At 36.4% G+C, this 15,334-nt stretch overlaps 1 protein-coding gene across 2 annotated transcripts in view; it reads right to left on the reverse strand.

Moving 5' to 3' along the window:
- Positions 1-15,334, reverse strand: part of palm3 (paralemmin 3) — a 59,438-nt gene that overhangs the window by 40,592 nt on the left and 3,512 nt on the right. Inside the window, exon 1 of one of the 2 annotated variants that reach the window (XM_067373604.1) lies at positions 8,185-8,308. The exons of the other annotated variant lie outside the window; for it this stretch is intronic. Within the exon in view, the coding sequence (XP_067229705.1) occupies positions 8,185-8,189 (5 nt within the window). The 5' untranslated portion in view covers positions 8,190-8,308. Of the gene's footprint in view, positions 1-8,184; positions 8,309-15,334 lie in introns of those variants that run through there. 2 annotated transcript variants of the gene reach the window in all.

Below are 15,334 nucleotides of genomic sequence, written 5' to 3' on the forward strand. Positions count from 1 at the left end.
GACAGACATACTAATGTGCAGTGCTGGGGTCCTCCAGGACAGGTTTGAGAACTCTTGGACTTCTCAATTACAAAATTTCCAATTAAATACTGATGAAATTAGTCGTGGCACACATCCCTACTGTGGAATAATCTCTCATAGCCAAACCTTCAGAATGATGGCATAAGTTCTGGACTCCACTGCAGCTTTCATTGGCCAAAGACTGCCCAGAGACCATCTGACTGACATGTAAAGCAACCAATCACAGTTTGTTTTGTTCCGCGTCATGTTTAAGGGCGTGAAAATGTAAACTCGATGTCCCTACAATAACAGACTATTCATATTTTAAAGAATCTATGCCTCGAACTTTACATACTTCACTTTTGAAAAAACAGTGTTTAGTTGATCCTGATAAGTGTTCATTGTCACAGATGTACCAGAAATCCTGTAGAATTCAACCAATCAGATGACGACGTCGAAACTCCTGAACTGTTTATAATTTTGTGTGCCATATCCATCAGACGTTCAGCCACGTTCATCCATGGGTGTGATGTCTGAGGCTGAGACTAACTGTGGACTGTACTCTGGTGCAACAAGTCCAATTTAAGCCTGTGCTCATCAATAAAAAGTTCTTTTCATTTGACCCTCCGGCCTGCAACTTCAGTCCAACCACTGGTGTAATAACATTTCTTAAACCTCTCTAGGGAGGACCAGGGGTTGCTGGCCGACAGACAAGTGACTGTGTCGGCCTCCCTGGGCGTCTCTCTTTCTTGCATGGGATGTTATTGAGCTGCATAGGGCTGCTAGAAATGGATCAATGGCCTCTCTGTCAGGTGCTCCTCTGTGCTAAACGTTAGTTGCCTGGTACAATAGAGTCTCTGTTCAGACAGGAACAAGCATCTAAAGCTCTCCATCTGTAATATCCTCTGCACAGTTCCAGACTCAGGTGAGACTCAATGGAACTCATAACGGTGATAAAGCAACTTCAAAGAAGCTCAATGAAGTTTATGAACACTGTGGAGTCCTCTGCGAACCCTAAAATGGAATGCATAGAGGAGGAAGGAGGGTGTGTCTATGTAATGCCTGCAGGACAGGCCTCATGACCGTGATCTAATGAGCTCCATTGATAACCTGACAGTGTCAGCTGCTGTTTCTGATACTGTTTTTTTTGTTTTGGTGTTAGTCTGATGGGAAACAGACATCCCACTGACCATTCACTGACTGTCTGATGCATATTGCACACAAAAATACCAAAAGTTTCTCAAACTGTCAAGCTATGTTTTGCTGACTTTACGCAATTTCCAGGAGTCATGGTGTATAGGTTTTTATCAGCCCAACAGGGAACAAAGTTTGGTTTAACAAGGTTGCCAGGCTGGAATCTTTTTATATGTCAGTCACAGTGCAAAAAATACTTCTTATTGAGTTTTAATAAGTCATTTTTATTACTTGTTATATTTATTAGAACATTTTGAAACAATATCTAAGATTAATAAATGCATTAATAAGAGTATTATTAATAGGACTTAATCTTAAGTAATGCAATTAATTTTAATAAATGAAAAAAAAAAAAAAAAAAACACAATGTAAAGTGTTACCATTTTTATTATACTCTGGCAGCAGGGTTGCCAGGTTTTCACAACAAAACTTGTCTATTGCTACTCCAAACTAGTCCAAAACTAGACCAATTGCATTTCAGGGGGGTCCCCCATAAAAATCGTGTTCTGTGGGGTAAAAATCAAGCGGCAACCTCCCCCTTTCTCTCGTGAAGCCAATACGGAAGTAACTTAAACTGCGATTCATCGACTGGCCGCTAGGGACAGGCTCCAAAAGAGAGCAGAATCTCATAGAGTCCCATGTTAAATTGGCCAAGTTTATAGCAGAAAAAAACATGTTTACAAGTTGGTACAAATTGTGGTTTTGGTCTATACTGCTATTTTTGCCCTTCATGACAACTCTGAGGGGGGTGAATTTTTTTATAACTTTTTATATCCGTTTAAATTATATTAAGCCTTAAAGTTCTGCATAATTAAGGGCGTGGTCACTTGAGTGACAGGTAGAGTGCGCTGCTGTATGTGAGCCGTCACTTTACCTCAGCTGCCGCTGAATTTGGCATCTCAGCCGTTTTTGTGCTTTTTTTCTCGATTATTTTATACAATTATAAAATATGGCTTGCTGCATAATATTCGAGACTGATGTGTGTCTGTGTAGATGTGCATGCATGCGGAAGAGACACACGTTGTTGGATCGTGGCATTGGCTGAAAGTTTTGATTGCGAGATTTAACGTTACTACAATGACAAAACCAGGAGGATATACAACTCTGACAGCACTGCTTGGATATTATAACTAAAACTGCTGCACTATTTTGAAAAAAATATACTTTGGACACAGGCTCATTTGTTTGTTAGATACGATCGCTGCTCAGATTGCATCCTTTCTTGAAGAACGATGACAGAGAGCAGATCATTCAGAATAAATGTGAAATGTTTTTTTTTGTTGTTTTGCAATGGACATTTATATTTTACCCAAGTGCCACAGATTGGATTCATCTCGCAATCTCTATTATAAAAGGTATGAAGTCCCATTTGATGTTCCATGTTGTTATTTGCACACCCAACACAAATTACTGGTGTTGGAGCATCTATATCTTAAAAAAACACCGTAAATTGACAGGAAACCTTTATAACTTTCTGATGTTAAAACTTATCTTTATTAATAATTTAGATAGTATCTAGATAGATAGCTCCTTTGCTTGCTAACGTGGGCACGTCGAGCTAGGCGGGCGTGGTTTCAGCAACCAATCACATCAGCTCAAACCACCTCCCCGCCTCTTTGCCCATTATCAGTTATCCGGGAGTGACGTGCGGTGACGCGCAGCTAAGATGGCCGCGTCCTCATTTTCGCTTCAAAACTGCTGTTCAGAACTCTATGGGTGACGTCACGGACGCTACGTCCATATTTTTTTACAGTCTATGGTAAAAATCCGTATTTTTGGTGGGGTTTCCCTGGAAAAATTTGCATTCCACTGGCTAAATAGCTTGTTATTTGGGGTTGCTTCAACACATGGACATGAAAAACAACTCATGGCAACAGTGTATAAATAGCCCAATTCCACAGGAAAACTGCAGACTTGGCAACACTGACAGGAAGTTTACTTTTTACTTGTATTAAGTATAAAAAAAAATTAAAAAGGAAAAAAATAAACTTATATTTTAAAAATATATATTAAATCCTGACATAATTTTCTCACCCTCACATCATTCCAAACATGTATGTCTTTTCTTATTTTGTGAAACATTATATTATTATAATATTTCGAAAAATGTTTTGATTTATTTTTGTCCATTCAGTGAAAGCCAATGAGGTCCACAACAACACCTGATCCCATTGATTTATATTGTAAGGACAAACAAATTTTTCAAAATATAAGAAGAAAAAAAAGTTTGCATGTATATGTCCTGAAATATCACTGAAAACAACAACAACAACAACAACAACAGTGGTTGGTAAACTTCCACTACTTGGATGTTGTGAAAGCTACATAAAGATTTTTGGGGGAAGGCTGGTCATAGATCAGAAACTGGGTTCTTGCACAAGCACTGAAACAAGATGAGTCAATATATATAGTGAGCTAATCATCAAGCTGAGATTCTCAAAACCAAGTCTGTAGACTGCTGCAAGTACTGCTCTCCATCAGCTTAACAGGAGAGCCGGTGAGATTTTAACTTGAGATTTAACACTGCATGAGTTTATTTCAATGTGGATTCCAGGTGTCAGCTGGAATATTTCAAATATTCTGTGGCTTGCACTAGAATGTCTGAGCAAGCTTCGCTTAATCAATTTAGGATGTTTGTCGAAATGCTAGAATGCAGAAAAAAGAAAAGGAAATGAAGGCACATAAGGAAAGGTCAGCCCTCATCAAAATGCATAAGACGACAGTTCAGCTAATTATAAACTGGAAAAGCCATCAAATCCTCTGATTCATAAGAGGATTTCATATTTAAACAGTGCAACCAAATGCGCTTTAACGTTGCTGTAAGTTGTCAAATCTCTGGAAGGTTCAACAAAATGTCACCCTCTAGGCTGCCTATAATCTTCTGAAGCCATACAGGATAACGTCCCTCAAATCCACTATCAATTATCATCGAAGATTATTTTTAGAGACTTTTCATTTTTCTTTATCACGCTAACCCAATAAGCTCTGTTTGAACGGCTTGCGAGAAATGCAGCCATGTGCGAACAAAAGCCACGGATCGACATGCAACTTCTGAGTCATGACTAGATAACCACCACAACCACAACACTGCAGGCACAGCGTGCAACGTGCATGTGCATCATATTAGTGCCATGCTGTTTCCATGACAGAACAGATGTCAGGTGCCTTAAATTTCCCTGCCGTTCATGTTTACTGAGTGGGGGTTATGTGCAACAAACTTCCATATTCTGTAAAACAGGTTGCATCGCTTCCGGTTCAGGTCTTGAATGTGCTTTGTTGAATATAGAGCTGTTTTACTTCAAAGTAATGAGCAAAGATGAGCATAACTGATGTCCATTGCATATGCAGGTTGATCTCTTCTCACTAACATTTAGATATTTATATAGAATAAAACATCAACAATACAAAGAAATAGCTAGCCGATAACCTCCATAGAGATCACAGTCAGTTCACACTGCTATAAACACCTTCTCTGACAAATGGATGCAATGAGAGCTGTTTTCCTGTTTGTTCATGTGACGTTCGGAAGTCATGCTGCAAAGGCGTGACTCAAATGTTTGTTATGGTACTCACATGCTTGTGACTTTGAAGGGCGGAAAACAGAGTGTTTTGTGCTTTTTATTTTCCTCTTTCTAGGACTCACACACACATTACAGAGGAAGGGAAGAGCCCTTATCAAGGACAGGAATGCGAGTGTGCTTTCTCTCCCTCTATGTACTGGTGGAATGCCCAGATTCTGTTTGCTTTTTGGTCTGTTTCTAATTCAATCCTCTGTCTCCAAATCAAAAAACACCTCCAGGCTATGTTTCTACCAAGGGTATTTTCAGTCAAATGTTTCTCATGTTCTTTTTTAATGATGCAATTAAACTGGGCATTTAAACAGTCTGAGGAGATTCCACTACACTGTAAACCCTAAGTTAGCAAAACTCAATTATATTTAACAAATGCAAAGATTAAGTTAGCAGAACTTTACATTTTGGGTTCAGACACAAATATGTTGATTGCAATTTAACTGAAAATATTGACTAAGCTACCTCATACAATTAAATTGCATAAACATCATCTTAATTCAAGTCTTTTGCAGTTATCTACTAGCTCATACACTAATAACTAGCACACTAGCAAGTGCTAATGCAACTAGCAAGGCCACTATTGATATACACTTGCATGTATAAGCAATATGTAGTGCAAAAACACACAAAGTAACACTTAATTTCAACATTAATACAGTCTGATGCAAAGCATGCTGGGAACTACAAATCTGCTGCAACTCATTCAGTTCAGCTTAATATAAACAGTACTGAGTCCATGCAACTTTTTTCTAATACGTACAAAAGAACTTTGAGTAACATTTGAGTGAAATTAACTCATTTAATATATAGTACTCATATATATATAGTAGTCAACGTTTGAAGTGGATCAAAACCTTTCTTCAAAGTTGTCCTAAAACCTTCTTCTTAGGACAACTTTGATTAACTTTTTTGATCCACTTCAAATGTTGACTACTGTAATATATATATATATATAAAATATATATATATATATATATATATATATATATATATATATATATACACACACACACACACACACAGTACAGTCCAAAAGTTTGGAACCACTAAGATTTTTAATGTTTTTAAAAGAAGTTTCGTCTGCTCACCAAGGCTACATTTATTTAATTAAAAATACAGTAAAAAACAGTAATATTGTGAAATATTATTACAATTTAAAATAACTGTGTACTATTTAAATCTATTTGACAAAGTAATTTATTCCTGTGATCAAAGCTGAATTTTCAGCATCGTTACTCCAGTCTTCAGTGTCACATGATCCTTCAGAAATCATTCTAATATGCTGATTTGCTGCTCAATAAACATTTATGATTATTTTCAATGTTGAAAACAGTTGTGTACTTTTTTTCAGCAAGGATGCATTAAATCAATCAAAAGTGGCAGTAAAGACATTTATAACTTTACAAAAGATTAGATTTCAGATAAACACTGTTCTTTAGAACTTTCTATTCATCAAATAATCCTGAAAAAAAATATTGTACACAAATATTTTGTACAATTGTACACATTAAATGTTTCTTGAGCAGCAGATCAGCATATTAGAATGATTTCTGAAGGATCATGTGACACTGAAGAGTAATAATCCTGAAAATTCAGCTTTGCATCACAGGAATAAATTACTTTGTGAAATATATTCAAATAGAAAACAGTTATTTTAAATTGTAATAATATTTCACAATATTACTGTTTTTACTGTATTTTTAATTAAATAAATGTAGCCTTGGTGAGCAGACGAAACTTCTTTTAAAAACATTAAAAATCTTAGTGGTTCCAAACTTTTGGACTGTACTATATATATATATTATATAGAGCACCTTACACCAAAACGCATAAATCAAAAAAACGTTTGCCACACTTCCGGCATGTTAAAGAACCGGTTCAGGTGCCTGGAATGCAGTGGTGCAGTGAGGTTCTTAGTTCAGGAGAATTCTTAATTATGTTGAAGTGCACATTTAGTCAAGTATAAACATGTTTCAGATGTATCCTCCAAAAATCCTCACAAGAAATAAAAATAGGCACAAGAGTCAATTGTTGACATGCAGAAAATTTCTCTAGCAAAAAGGCATTATACTCTAGGCATGCTCACAATGTAAAGGTAGTTTGTCATGATCATAATTATGCAGCCTCATAGGTATCTTAGGAAGCATCACAGATAAGAAGGCAATCCCAGAGTGCATCAGAGCTCAGTGAAAAAATGGTGGGCGAAACAAGAAAAATGTTGCATTCTAAATTTGTATGCGTTGTATTTTTTAGCATCAACTTGCTTTGTGCCTGACAGATTAATTGTTAGCTTAGCAACAAACCTCTAATGGAGTCAATTAGGAGTCAAACTGGATATTAATTCATTCAATTTCATTGAGGCCTTTTATATAAAAAATTACATTATACACTACACATTGTTACAGACTCAGTCACGTTCTGTTTGTTGTTATATGTCACATGATCTCCTTTTTCCCGCCATCATCAGTCACCATGGACACTAAGTCGTTTGTCACAGCTGTTTGTCATCTTGGTTAATTGCTCTGTGTATTTAAGTTCCTGTTTTACCTATGTTCATTGTCCAGTCTCGTTTCTCATGAGTTGTGTTGTGTGCATTCCTGTATCTGTTGGATTTATCAAGTAAAGACTTATCTCCTATTTCCTTCGTCGTGTGATTCCTGCGCAAGCAACCCGTAACACACGTCAAGTTTTGAATAATTAAGGTTTTTTTAAGGTTTTTAAAATTATTCTCTTATGCGCACTAAGGCTATATTTATTTGATCAAAAATACAGTAATATAGTGAAATATTATTGCAATTTAATAAAGACTGTTTTGTATTTAAATATATTTTAAAATGTAAGGTATTCCTGTGATGGTAAAGCTGAATTTTCAGCAGCCATTATTCCAGTCTTCAGTGTCACATGATCCTTCATTCTCATCATGTCATTCTAATATTCTGATTTGCTGCTCAAGAAACTTTTTTTCTTCTTCTTCTTCTTATTATTATTATTATTATTATCATCCATGTTTGTGGAAACCATTCAAATGTTTGTGGTAAAAAAAAAAGAAAGAAATGAATACTTTTCTTCAGCAAGGACGTATTAAATTGAACAAAAAATATATTTTAAATAAATGCTGTTCTTTTAAACTTCCTATTAATCAAAGAATCCTGAAAAAGAATTCCACAAAATATTAAGCAGCAAAAACTGCTTTCAACATTGGTAATAAGAATCATTATTAATAATAATTAATTTTCTGAAGGATCATGCGACTGGAATAAAAAAAAAAAAATCAGCTTTCCCACCACAGGGATAAATTACACTTTATAAATGTACTCAAATGGAGCATGTCACTCATGTCTAATATATCATGACTTGTACTGTATGTGAACAGAACATCATACAGTATAGAGATTGTAAAATCTTAAACTTTACTAACCACATTCAAAGGTGGAAAAAAGCAGGTACAAAAGACACCTAGATGGTGAGCACCTGTTCTGACGGGCCCTGACAGCGCCTTGGGGCTTTAGGCATTAAAAAGCACGTCACCTCTAGATGAAAACACCCGACATTCCACTTCTGCCGCACATCACCTACATTCACAGGAACAAACAGCTCTGATACGGAGACCTGACAGCATATAAAAATTAAGCTTTTATTTATTTATCACCTTTAATATTGCAGCATATTCAGCAGCACTGTTGTGCCTGTGCTCATTCAGTTTATTGCTGATACATGGGCTTAGATAACAACAGCGATTTAACATCAACGTGTTAAAGTGAACTTCTGTTTTACCGAAACTTTCCTGGGCAATTTCCTTTAAAAACACACCCAGTAATATTACAAAATTATAGTCTTGGCTTCAGTGCGCATCCACATACCGAAAGTTCCAATCTGATTGGCTGGCTGCTATACAATTTCACTCAAGGTGCACAAGATTTTAGAGATGCACAGCTATTTAAATTCTGAGATTTATGTTATGAACGATAACCAACGAATGTCCAGTATCAAAATTTGATACTATTTTATCTAAAATAAAACAATAAAAATACACTTAACAGTGCTATTAATCTTTATATAATTAGCGAGTACATCATGAATCCATCTTCCAAACCATGTTTTTGTGTTATCCTGAATCACTTCAGTACACCTATAATAAGTGTTTATGTTCTGAATATTTTAGACAGGCGGGACAACAACCGCTGCGGACTCATCATATACATAAACAGAGAGAAGTAGCTCCGGATGCAACGTTCTCACATGCTGTTTTGTTATTAACCGCTAGAGCACCAAAAGTTACAGTGAACCTTTAAAGTAATAGTTCACCCAAAAATGAAAATTATCCCATAATTTACTCACCCTCAAGCCAGGTGCATATGACTTTCTTCTTTCAGCCAAACACAATCAGAGTTATATTAAATAATCTTGACAGCTTTGTAATGGCATTGAATAGTGTTTTTGAAGCTCCAAAAAGCACATCCATCCATCCATCATAAAAGTAATCCATATGACTCCAGTGGGTTAATAAATGCCTTCTGAAGCGAAGTGATGGGTTTTTCTAAGAAAAATATCCATATTTCGGCTTGAGGGTTAGTAAATTATGGGATAATTTTCATTTTTGAGTGAACTATTTTCCTTTAACTTTAAGTGAGCGATTGAGGATTGCAAAAGTAATCTGAACAACTGAATATCCAACATATGATAAATTAAAAAAAAAAAAGAATTCTAATATTGTGTGATAAACAATATGATACCAGTATATATTGAATTTTATCAGTTTTCCAATAAGCAAAGTCTTTTTCTGGTTTAAAGGTGGGGTAAGCCATATTTCAAAAAAGCTGTTGGACATTGTTGATATTTGAAATCAACCCAAACAAACACACCCCTCTCTTCATTGCTCCGCCTCCAAAACTCACCCTCCAATCTTAACCACCCTGCTCCGAGTCGGTCTCGAACCCCGATCGCTGCTGGCAGGCGAGGCGAGGGAACTAACAATGACGCAAAACACCGCATTCTCTAGCGATTGTCAATGCACGGTGGTTTACCTGCACATCTCTCACTATCTAGCCACTGTTACACATGCAATGCAAGAGTGGACGTCTGTTTATCACAGCTGACGCGCAACTAAATAATGCTTCATGAAAAATAATGTGCAGATGATGAACAAATGACAAGGAAGCACAAAAAATTAATGCATTTTACACAAGAGTAAATACAAACAAGAGTTTGTAGTTAGTCGCCAACAGCACAGCAGCTCCAGACAATCAATGACACTCAAACCCAGTGTTACTCACGTGTGAAGCGGAATCAAAGCAGTCTGTTTTCAGGCCTTCCCGCTTAGCTCTCTCCAGCACTGGAAAGCTTTTCTAATATTAACGTGTGTCATAAAGCGCTTGCCCAGTCATAACCCTTCATTCCAGTGATATTCTTTTGAGCTTGTTTGTATTGTGTCTCATCTCTCTTTCTGCAGTCTTTCTTCAAATCTCCCTCTTGCTCGTTCTCTCTCCTCGACTGTCATACGCCCCCTAATGCTGACTGGCTGCACGTGTGTTGTTGGTGTCAGTCCGACTAACTTCCAAACAGTGTTTTTGAAATATGGCCAACCCCACCTTTAACATGTCAGACAAACATGTCACAGAGAGGAAATTTTCACACTAGTAGGCCTATTACCGATAACATCAGGGAGCCGCTATCAATATGCAGGGTATTGAACGCACGCTCACTTTTTACGTTTGGCTTACCAGCATATTCTGGTCAGCCTATCCCTGACCATAACATGCTGCAATGTGGAATCTCTTTTATGCTGAAAAGACAAAAGTCTGACTATCCAAAAGCAGCCCTATTATGCCATATCAGGATATATTAGGGTTTTAAACACTATAACCACAATAACCTTCAGCAGACAGTGAATATCTACATGAAGATAGGTTATTAACACTTCTGACATTCATCCAAGCTTCTTTTAAGCTCCAATGTCAATTATTCATTTTGACTTTAATGAACACAGACCCAGTAAGCCACGGTCAATGATTAAACATCTCTTTTCCCAAAGGGAACTCAAAGCACACTTTCCCACCTGAACTTTCATAATGAATCATTTCAGGATATTTCACCAGATATTCTTAAGATGAGTAGGCAAAGTGACATGTAACGGCATGTTGCTGTTGTTGTCTGGGATTAGTGATTTTCTTAAAGAGGTTTAGGGAAGAATGTGAGACTAGCCTAATCCTGCCTAAACCAAACACACCGATTGCCATCAGCACACTTTATCACCAGGACCTGGAGAACATGCAGCACTTCAAACATGTCATTTTACTCTGTTAAACATTATTATTGACCTTACTCACATGTCCACTTATAGATGGCCTTGTTTCATTTAAGCTGTTGAAATTGTCTCTGAACTGTGCCCTACTTTCCTGCAGTTACAAATAATGTAAAGATAGAATGTGCACCTACTAGGAGCAATTTGAGCAAACCAACTATGCACATACTGCACTAATAGTCCATTAGTAATAATCATATAGTCCATTAGATAAATATGTAGTACATTTCTGGGGTAATTAAGCAACACTTTCCCATATGAACCCATATGCCAAATTAAATGCACATATCCGTCTGCTCTGTCAGTCCAATCAAATGCAGTAATGAGTTGGTAATTGTGGGAAATTACAACCAAAGATGGAAAATAAATCAAAATCCATTTACTTTCTTAATGTTCCCTGCCTTATGCTTAATCCATCAGTGCATGTTATTCCAAAGAAAGAAAATGTTTGTGTAATCTTTTAATGAGTTAATGTCACCTTCACAAGCTGTTAGTTAATGTTAACCAGTTGGTTAATGTTAACCAAAAGCCAAATAGCTATTTAGGTTGTGTGTTGCAGTAGCTAATGCAGCCTTTCTAAACATCAAAGGTTATGGCAAATTTCACATTAACAGAATGCATGTTTCATGTGACTTTAATCCTGACGTTGTACATGTGTTCAGAGTGCATGTGTTGCTCTACTATATTTTTATGTTAAATAGATTAACTTTTTGAAAAAAAACATATCTGCCCTTTAGCATCCAGAGTCATTGTTTTGTCTCTGTGGATTAAGTGTCTAATGTTTAACACACATATGCTTCTCTGCTGCCCTTGAGTTAGCAATGACAAATAACACCGGTTAGAAATCACAGAAACAACCGAAACCGTCAACACAAAGTGAAGCTCAAAATATGATTTTACAATGTTGAGACAACAAGTACTTATTTTAACACTTCTTTGCTTTCCCTTAATAAAGATAAAGTTGTCATATTTCACCCCAAAATCTAAAGGGAAAAGTAACATTTAGTTGACTGTGGCATTATTTTCATAACAAATAGGCAAATTTTTTCCCCAATTCTAATTACCGCAGTGCAAAAACACACTCAATGTAACAGTAGATAAAATCATCAACAACAACAACAACAAAAAAACAGTGCAAAAGATACTATTATATAACAAATAGTACATTTGCACTCATGTACAAGGTGCACTCAGTATTTGTTTCTTGACTTAAAATGTTTTACACAAAGAAATGAATAGTTTCGAAAAAAAAGTTGCAATAAATAGCCCATTTGGTGACAAAGTCATCAGTAACTGAAAAATACTTTTGCATGATGAAGTCCAAGATGATCTGCCAGCATGACATAAAATGTACCCTCAAATAATATCATTAAATCATCAAAATCATCATGTTTTTGCATTTCTCTGAAGTTTTCTTTTATCATGCACTGTCAAACTACAAAAGTTAGCTTTAGTTATCTTTGACTGACAGCACTGGCTAATTATACCTAATAGCTCAACCCACTTTACAGGGTAACTGACATCAAACTACACAGCGTGTAAAGTCTTTTAACAACACACTAGTGCCCTCATGAACTTGGGTGTGAGAAATGAGAGACAACATCTCATAGGGATATCCTGCAAACCTTTGTAGCATGTCAACAAGATAATCAGGATAAAGAGGTGGTAGAAAGGTCAGAAAACATTGACAGGATTCCACATTCAAGTCAATAAAGCAGCTGAAGTAAACAACTAAGGAGATAATTAGTGGGAAATTAGTAGACACAAGAGAAAAGGGTTTCCTGGCATGAAAATCGTAATGATTTGGTATACTGAACAAATTAGCAGACAATATTATCAATATCCGTAGTCAAAAAGTGTGCAAACAAGGTACACCAAAGGTTCATTTAAAGCATTAAATTCAAGCATTTTAAGCATGCAACAGCAGCAGCTGAATATGAATCATAACACACTGCTGTTCATAAATAATTACAAGCATCCCTATCTGCCCTTCATGAAAGCAGAGGAAATTAATCAGGTAGCGTTCTAACAGCAAGCCTGCTTTCAAAATATTCATAGTTTTCATTACTAATTCCCAGCTCCATACAGCACAGATGACAGAAGAGCTGTGACCTCACATCCTTCACGCTCTGCAGGGTACCTGAGCATCTGCTGGGTTTAAAACCTCTTCGTGAGGCTTATTCGTTGAATATTTCTGCGTCAAATTGTAGAGTTCAACACAAAGTGTCTTTTGGATCAATTTGGAGAGGTCAATTTATGATTACTGAGTATTTAAACCTTGGTCTAAAGGTCAATTCACACTACATCGACAGACAACGGCCAATGCGGACAATCACCAGATTACAGTACAAAACTTTTCAGTCATTCCACAAGCCAACAAAACTAGCACTGACCAAAGCCAACAGACACCAACAAGAGTAACACGCGAATCCGACAAAAGTTGATGAAATGTTTGTTGCCGTTGGTCTTCGTCTGTTGATGGAGAGCGAATTGACCTTAAAAGTGTCTGGGTTCTCAAGTCAACTGTTATAAGTTTTCAATGGCTGATGCTCAATCGCTCACACCAATATCCAGGGCTATAACCACCACAGACATTCAGGGGACATGTCAATTCACGATTTAATGTTGATAATTAGGAGTGTCACGAGATCTCGCGAGACTAAAATGTGACGAGATTTCTCGTTGAGGCGAAAAGTAGTCTCATGATGTTGCCATGACAGAGTGGTTAGGATGATTAGGAAAGAATATGCCACCGCTACGTTTACATTACGCCTCCACTGTCGTTTTGCTTTGTATGTAAATAAAAAACATTTAATTCAGTTGGACAGCGGTCGCCGCCGCTCCATATTCATAGAGTACACGCGATCACGAAAGTGAAAGTAAACACGAGCGCGCATTCAAACTTTGTATTCGATTTCAATACCCGCATTTTGAAAGCGGCTCCCTGATTAATGCAAATATCTCTCAATATGAAAGCTATTTTAGGCTGGGCAATGTAGTTGTAACCATCTCTTAGCTCTGTATCAAAGAAAAATTTGGTCTTATTTGCACTTTGAATATTGAGAGAGTGTGATTATGGTTGCACTTACTGTAAAGTGTTGCCATAAAAATGAATAACAGTTTTCTCTTAATCTTATTAAGCACAAACAGTAAGGTTTCATTTGTTAACATTAGTTAATGCACTGTGAACTATCATGAACTAACAATGAATGACTATTTTTATTAACTAACATAAACAAAGATTAATAAATACTGTAGCAAATATATTGCTCATTGTTAGTTGATGTTGGTTAATACATTAATGTTAATAAATGAGACCTTATTGTAAAGTGTTACCATTTTTATTTATACTGTTTTATTTCTATGGTCAGTTTGTGGAAAGGAGTTCAGTTAGGAGGTCAAAAGTTGTAGAAGCTCATAAATCATGTACAGTAAGGTCTGAAGAGACTGAAATCATTCAGGACAGAATATTTTATGTGCACACATAAGAGTTTTAATCTCACTATAGGGGCTCTATACACAATATTTAGTCAAAACAAAAAGTTATCAACAAAGCTGAAACACTTTATTTACTCCTGTTAATCGACCAAGTGGGCTGATGCAATTCTCAAATTCTCAAGTGGCCAAATATTGACTAATTCATTTGGCCTGACCATTATATCAGTCTATCACTACTTTAAAGCAAGGCTGCTACAGAAGAACTGTGATAAGTTTATTGTAAAACACTTTTAGTATCTAGAAAAAAAATCATAACATTCTATTATTGAACTATATAAAGGTGTAGTCAATTCACCATGATTTACTCACTTATAAAGCTGACATAGCACAGAGCAGAACCTCTCTGAGGGCCACTGAGCCCACCAGTAAAAATAGACAGAGGCACTAGGTAAATTTCAGATTTATTACCTGCAAGCCGTTGAGAAGGGTGTGTTAGCTTCCCAATGCCCGGCAGCATCTCGTGTATGAAATAATAATAAGCTCTGAGTGACAGTGAGTTCAGTGGAGATATGATACCAATGCATTTTTTCATATTGAAATTAAGATGGGTTGCAGGCAGTTTGATTTCACCATATACCTACACCGTCAAACTATTATGAGGAAGAACTATATAAACACACCGAAATAAAGTTTCCATGTGAATGAACATGACATCCGTGCCATGACAATAAGAGCTTTTTCCCCATGAAACACATAATTTGGCTATTTTGGATGTTTTTGATCATCTATGTTTGTATTAATAATGATATTGACATTAAAAGAGATTTCA

The sequence above is a fragment of the Chanodichthys erythropterus genome, chromosome 21, assembly GCF_024489055.1.
Source record: "Chanodichthys erythropterus isolate Z2021 chromosome 21, ASM2448905v1, whole genome shotgun sequence".
NCBI lineage: Eukaryota > Metazoa > Chordata > Actinopteri > Cypriniformes > Xenocyprididae > Chanodichthys > Chanodichthys erythropterus.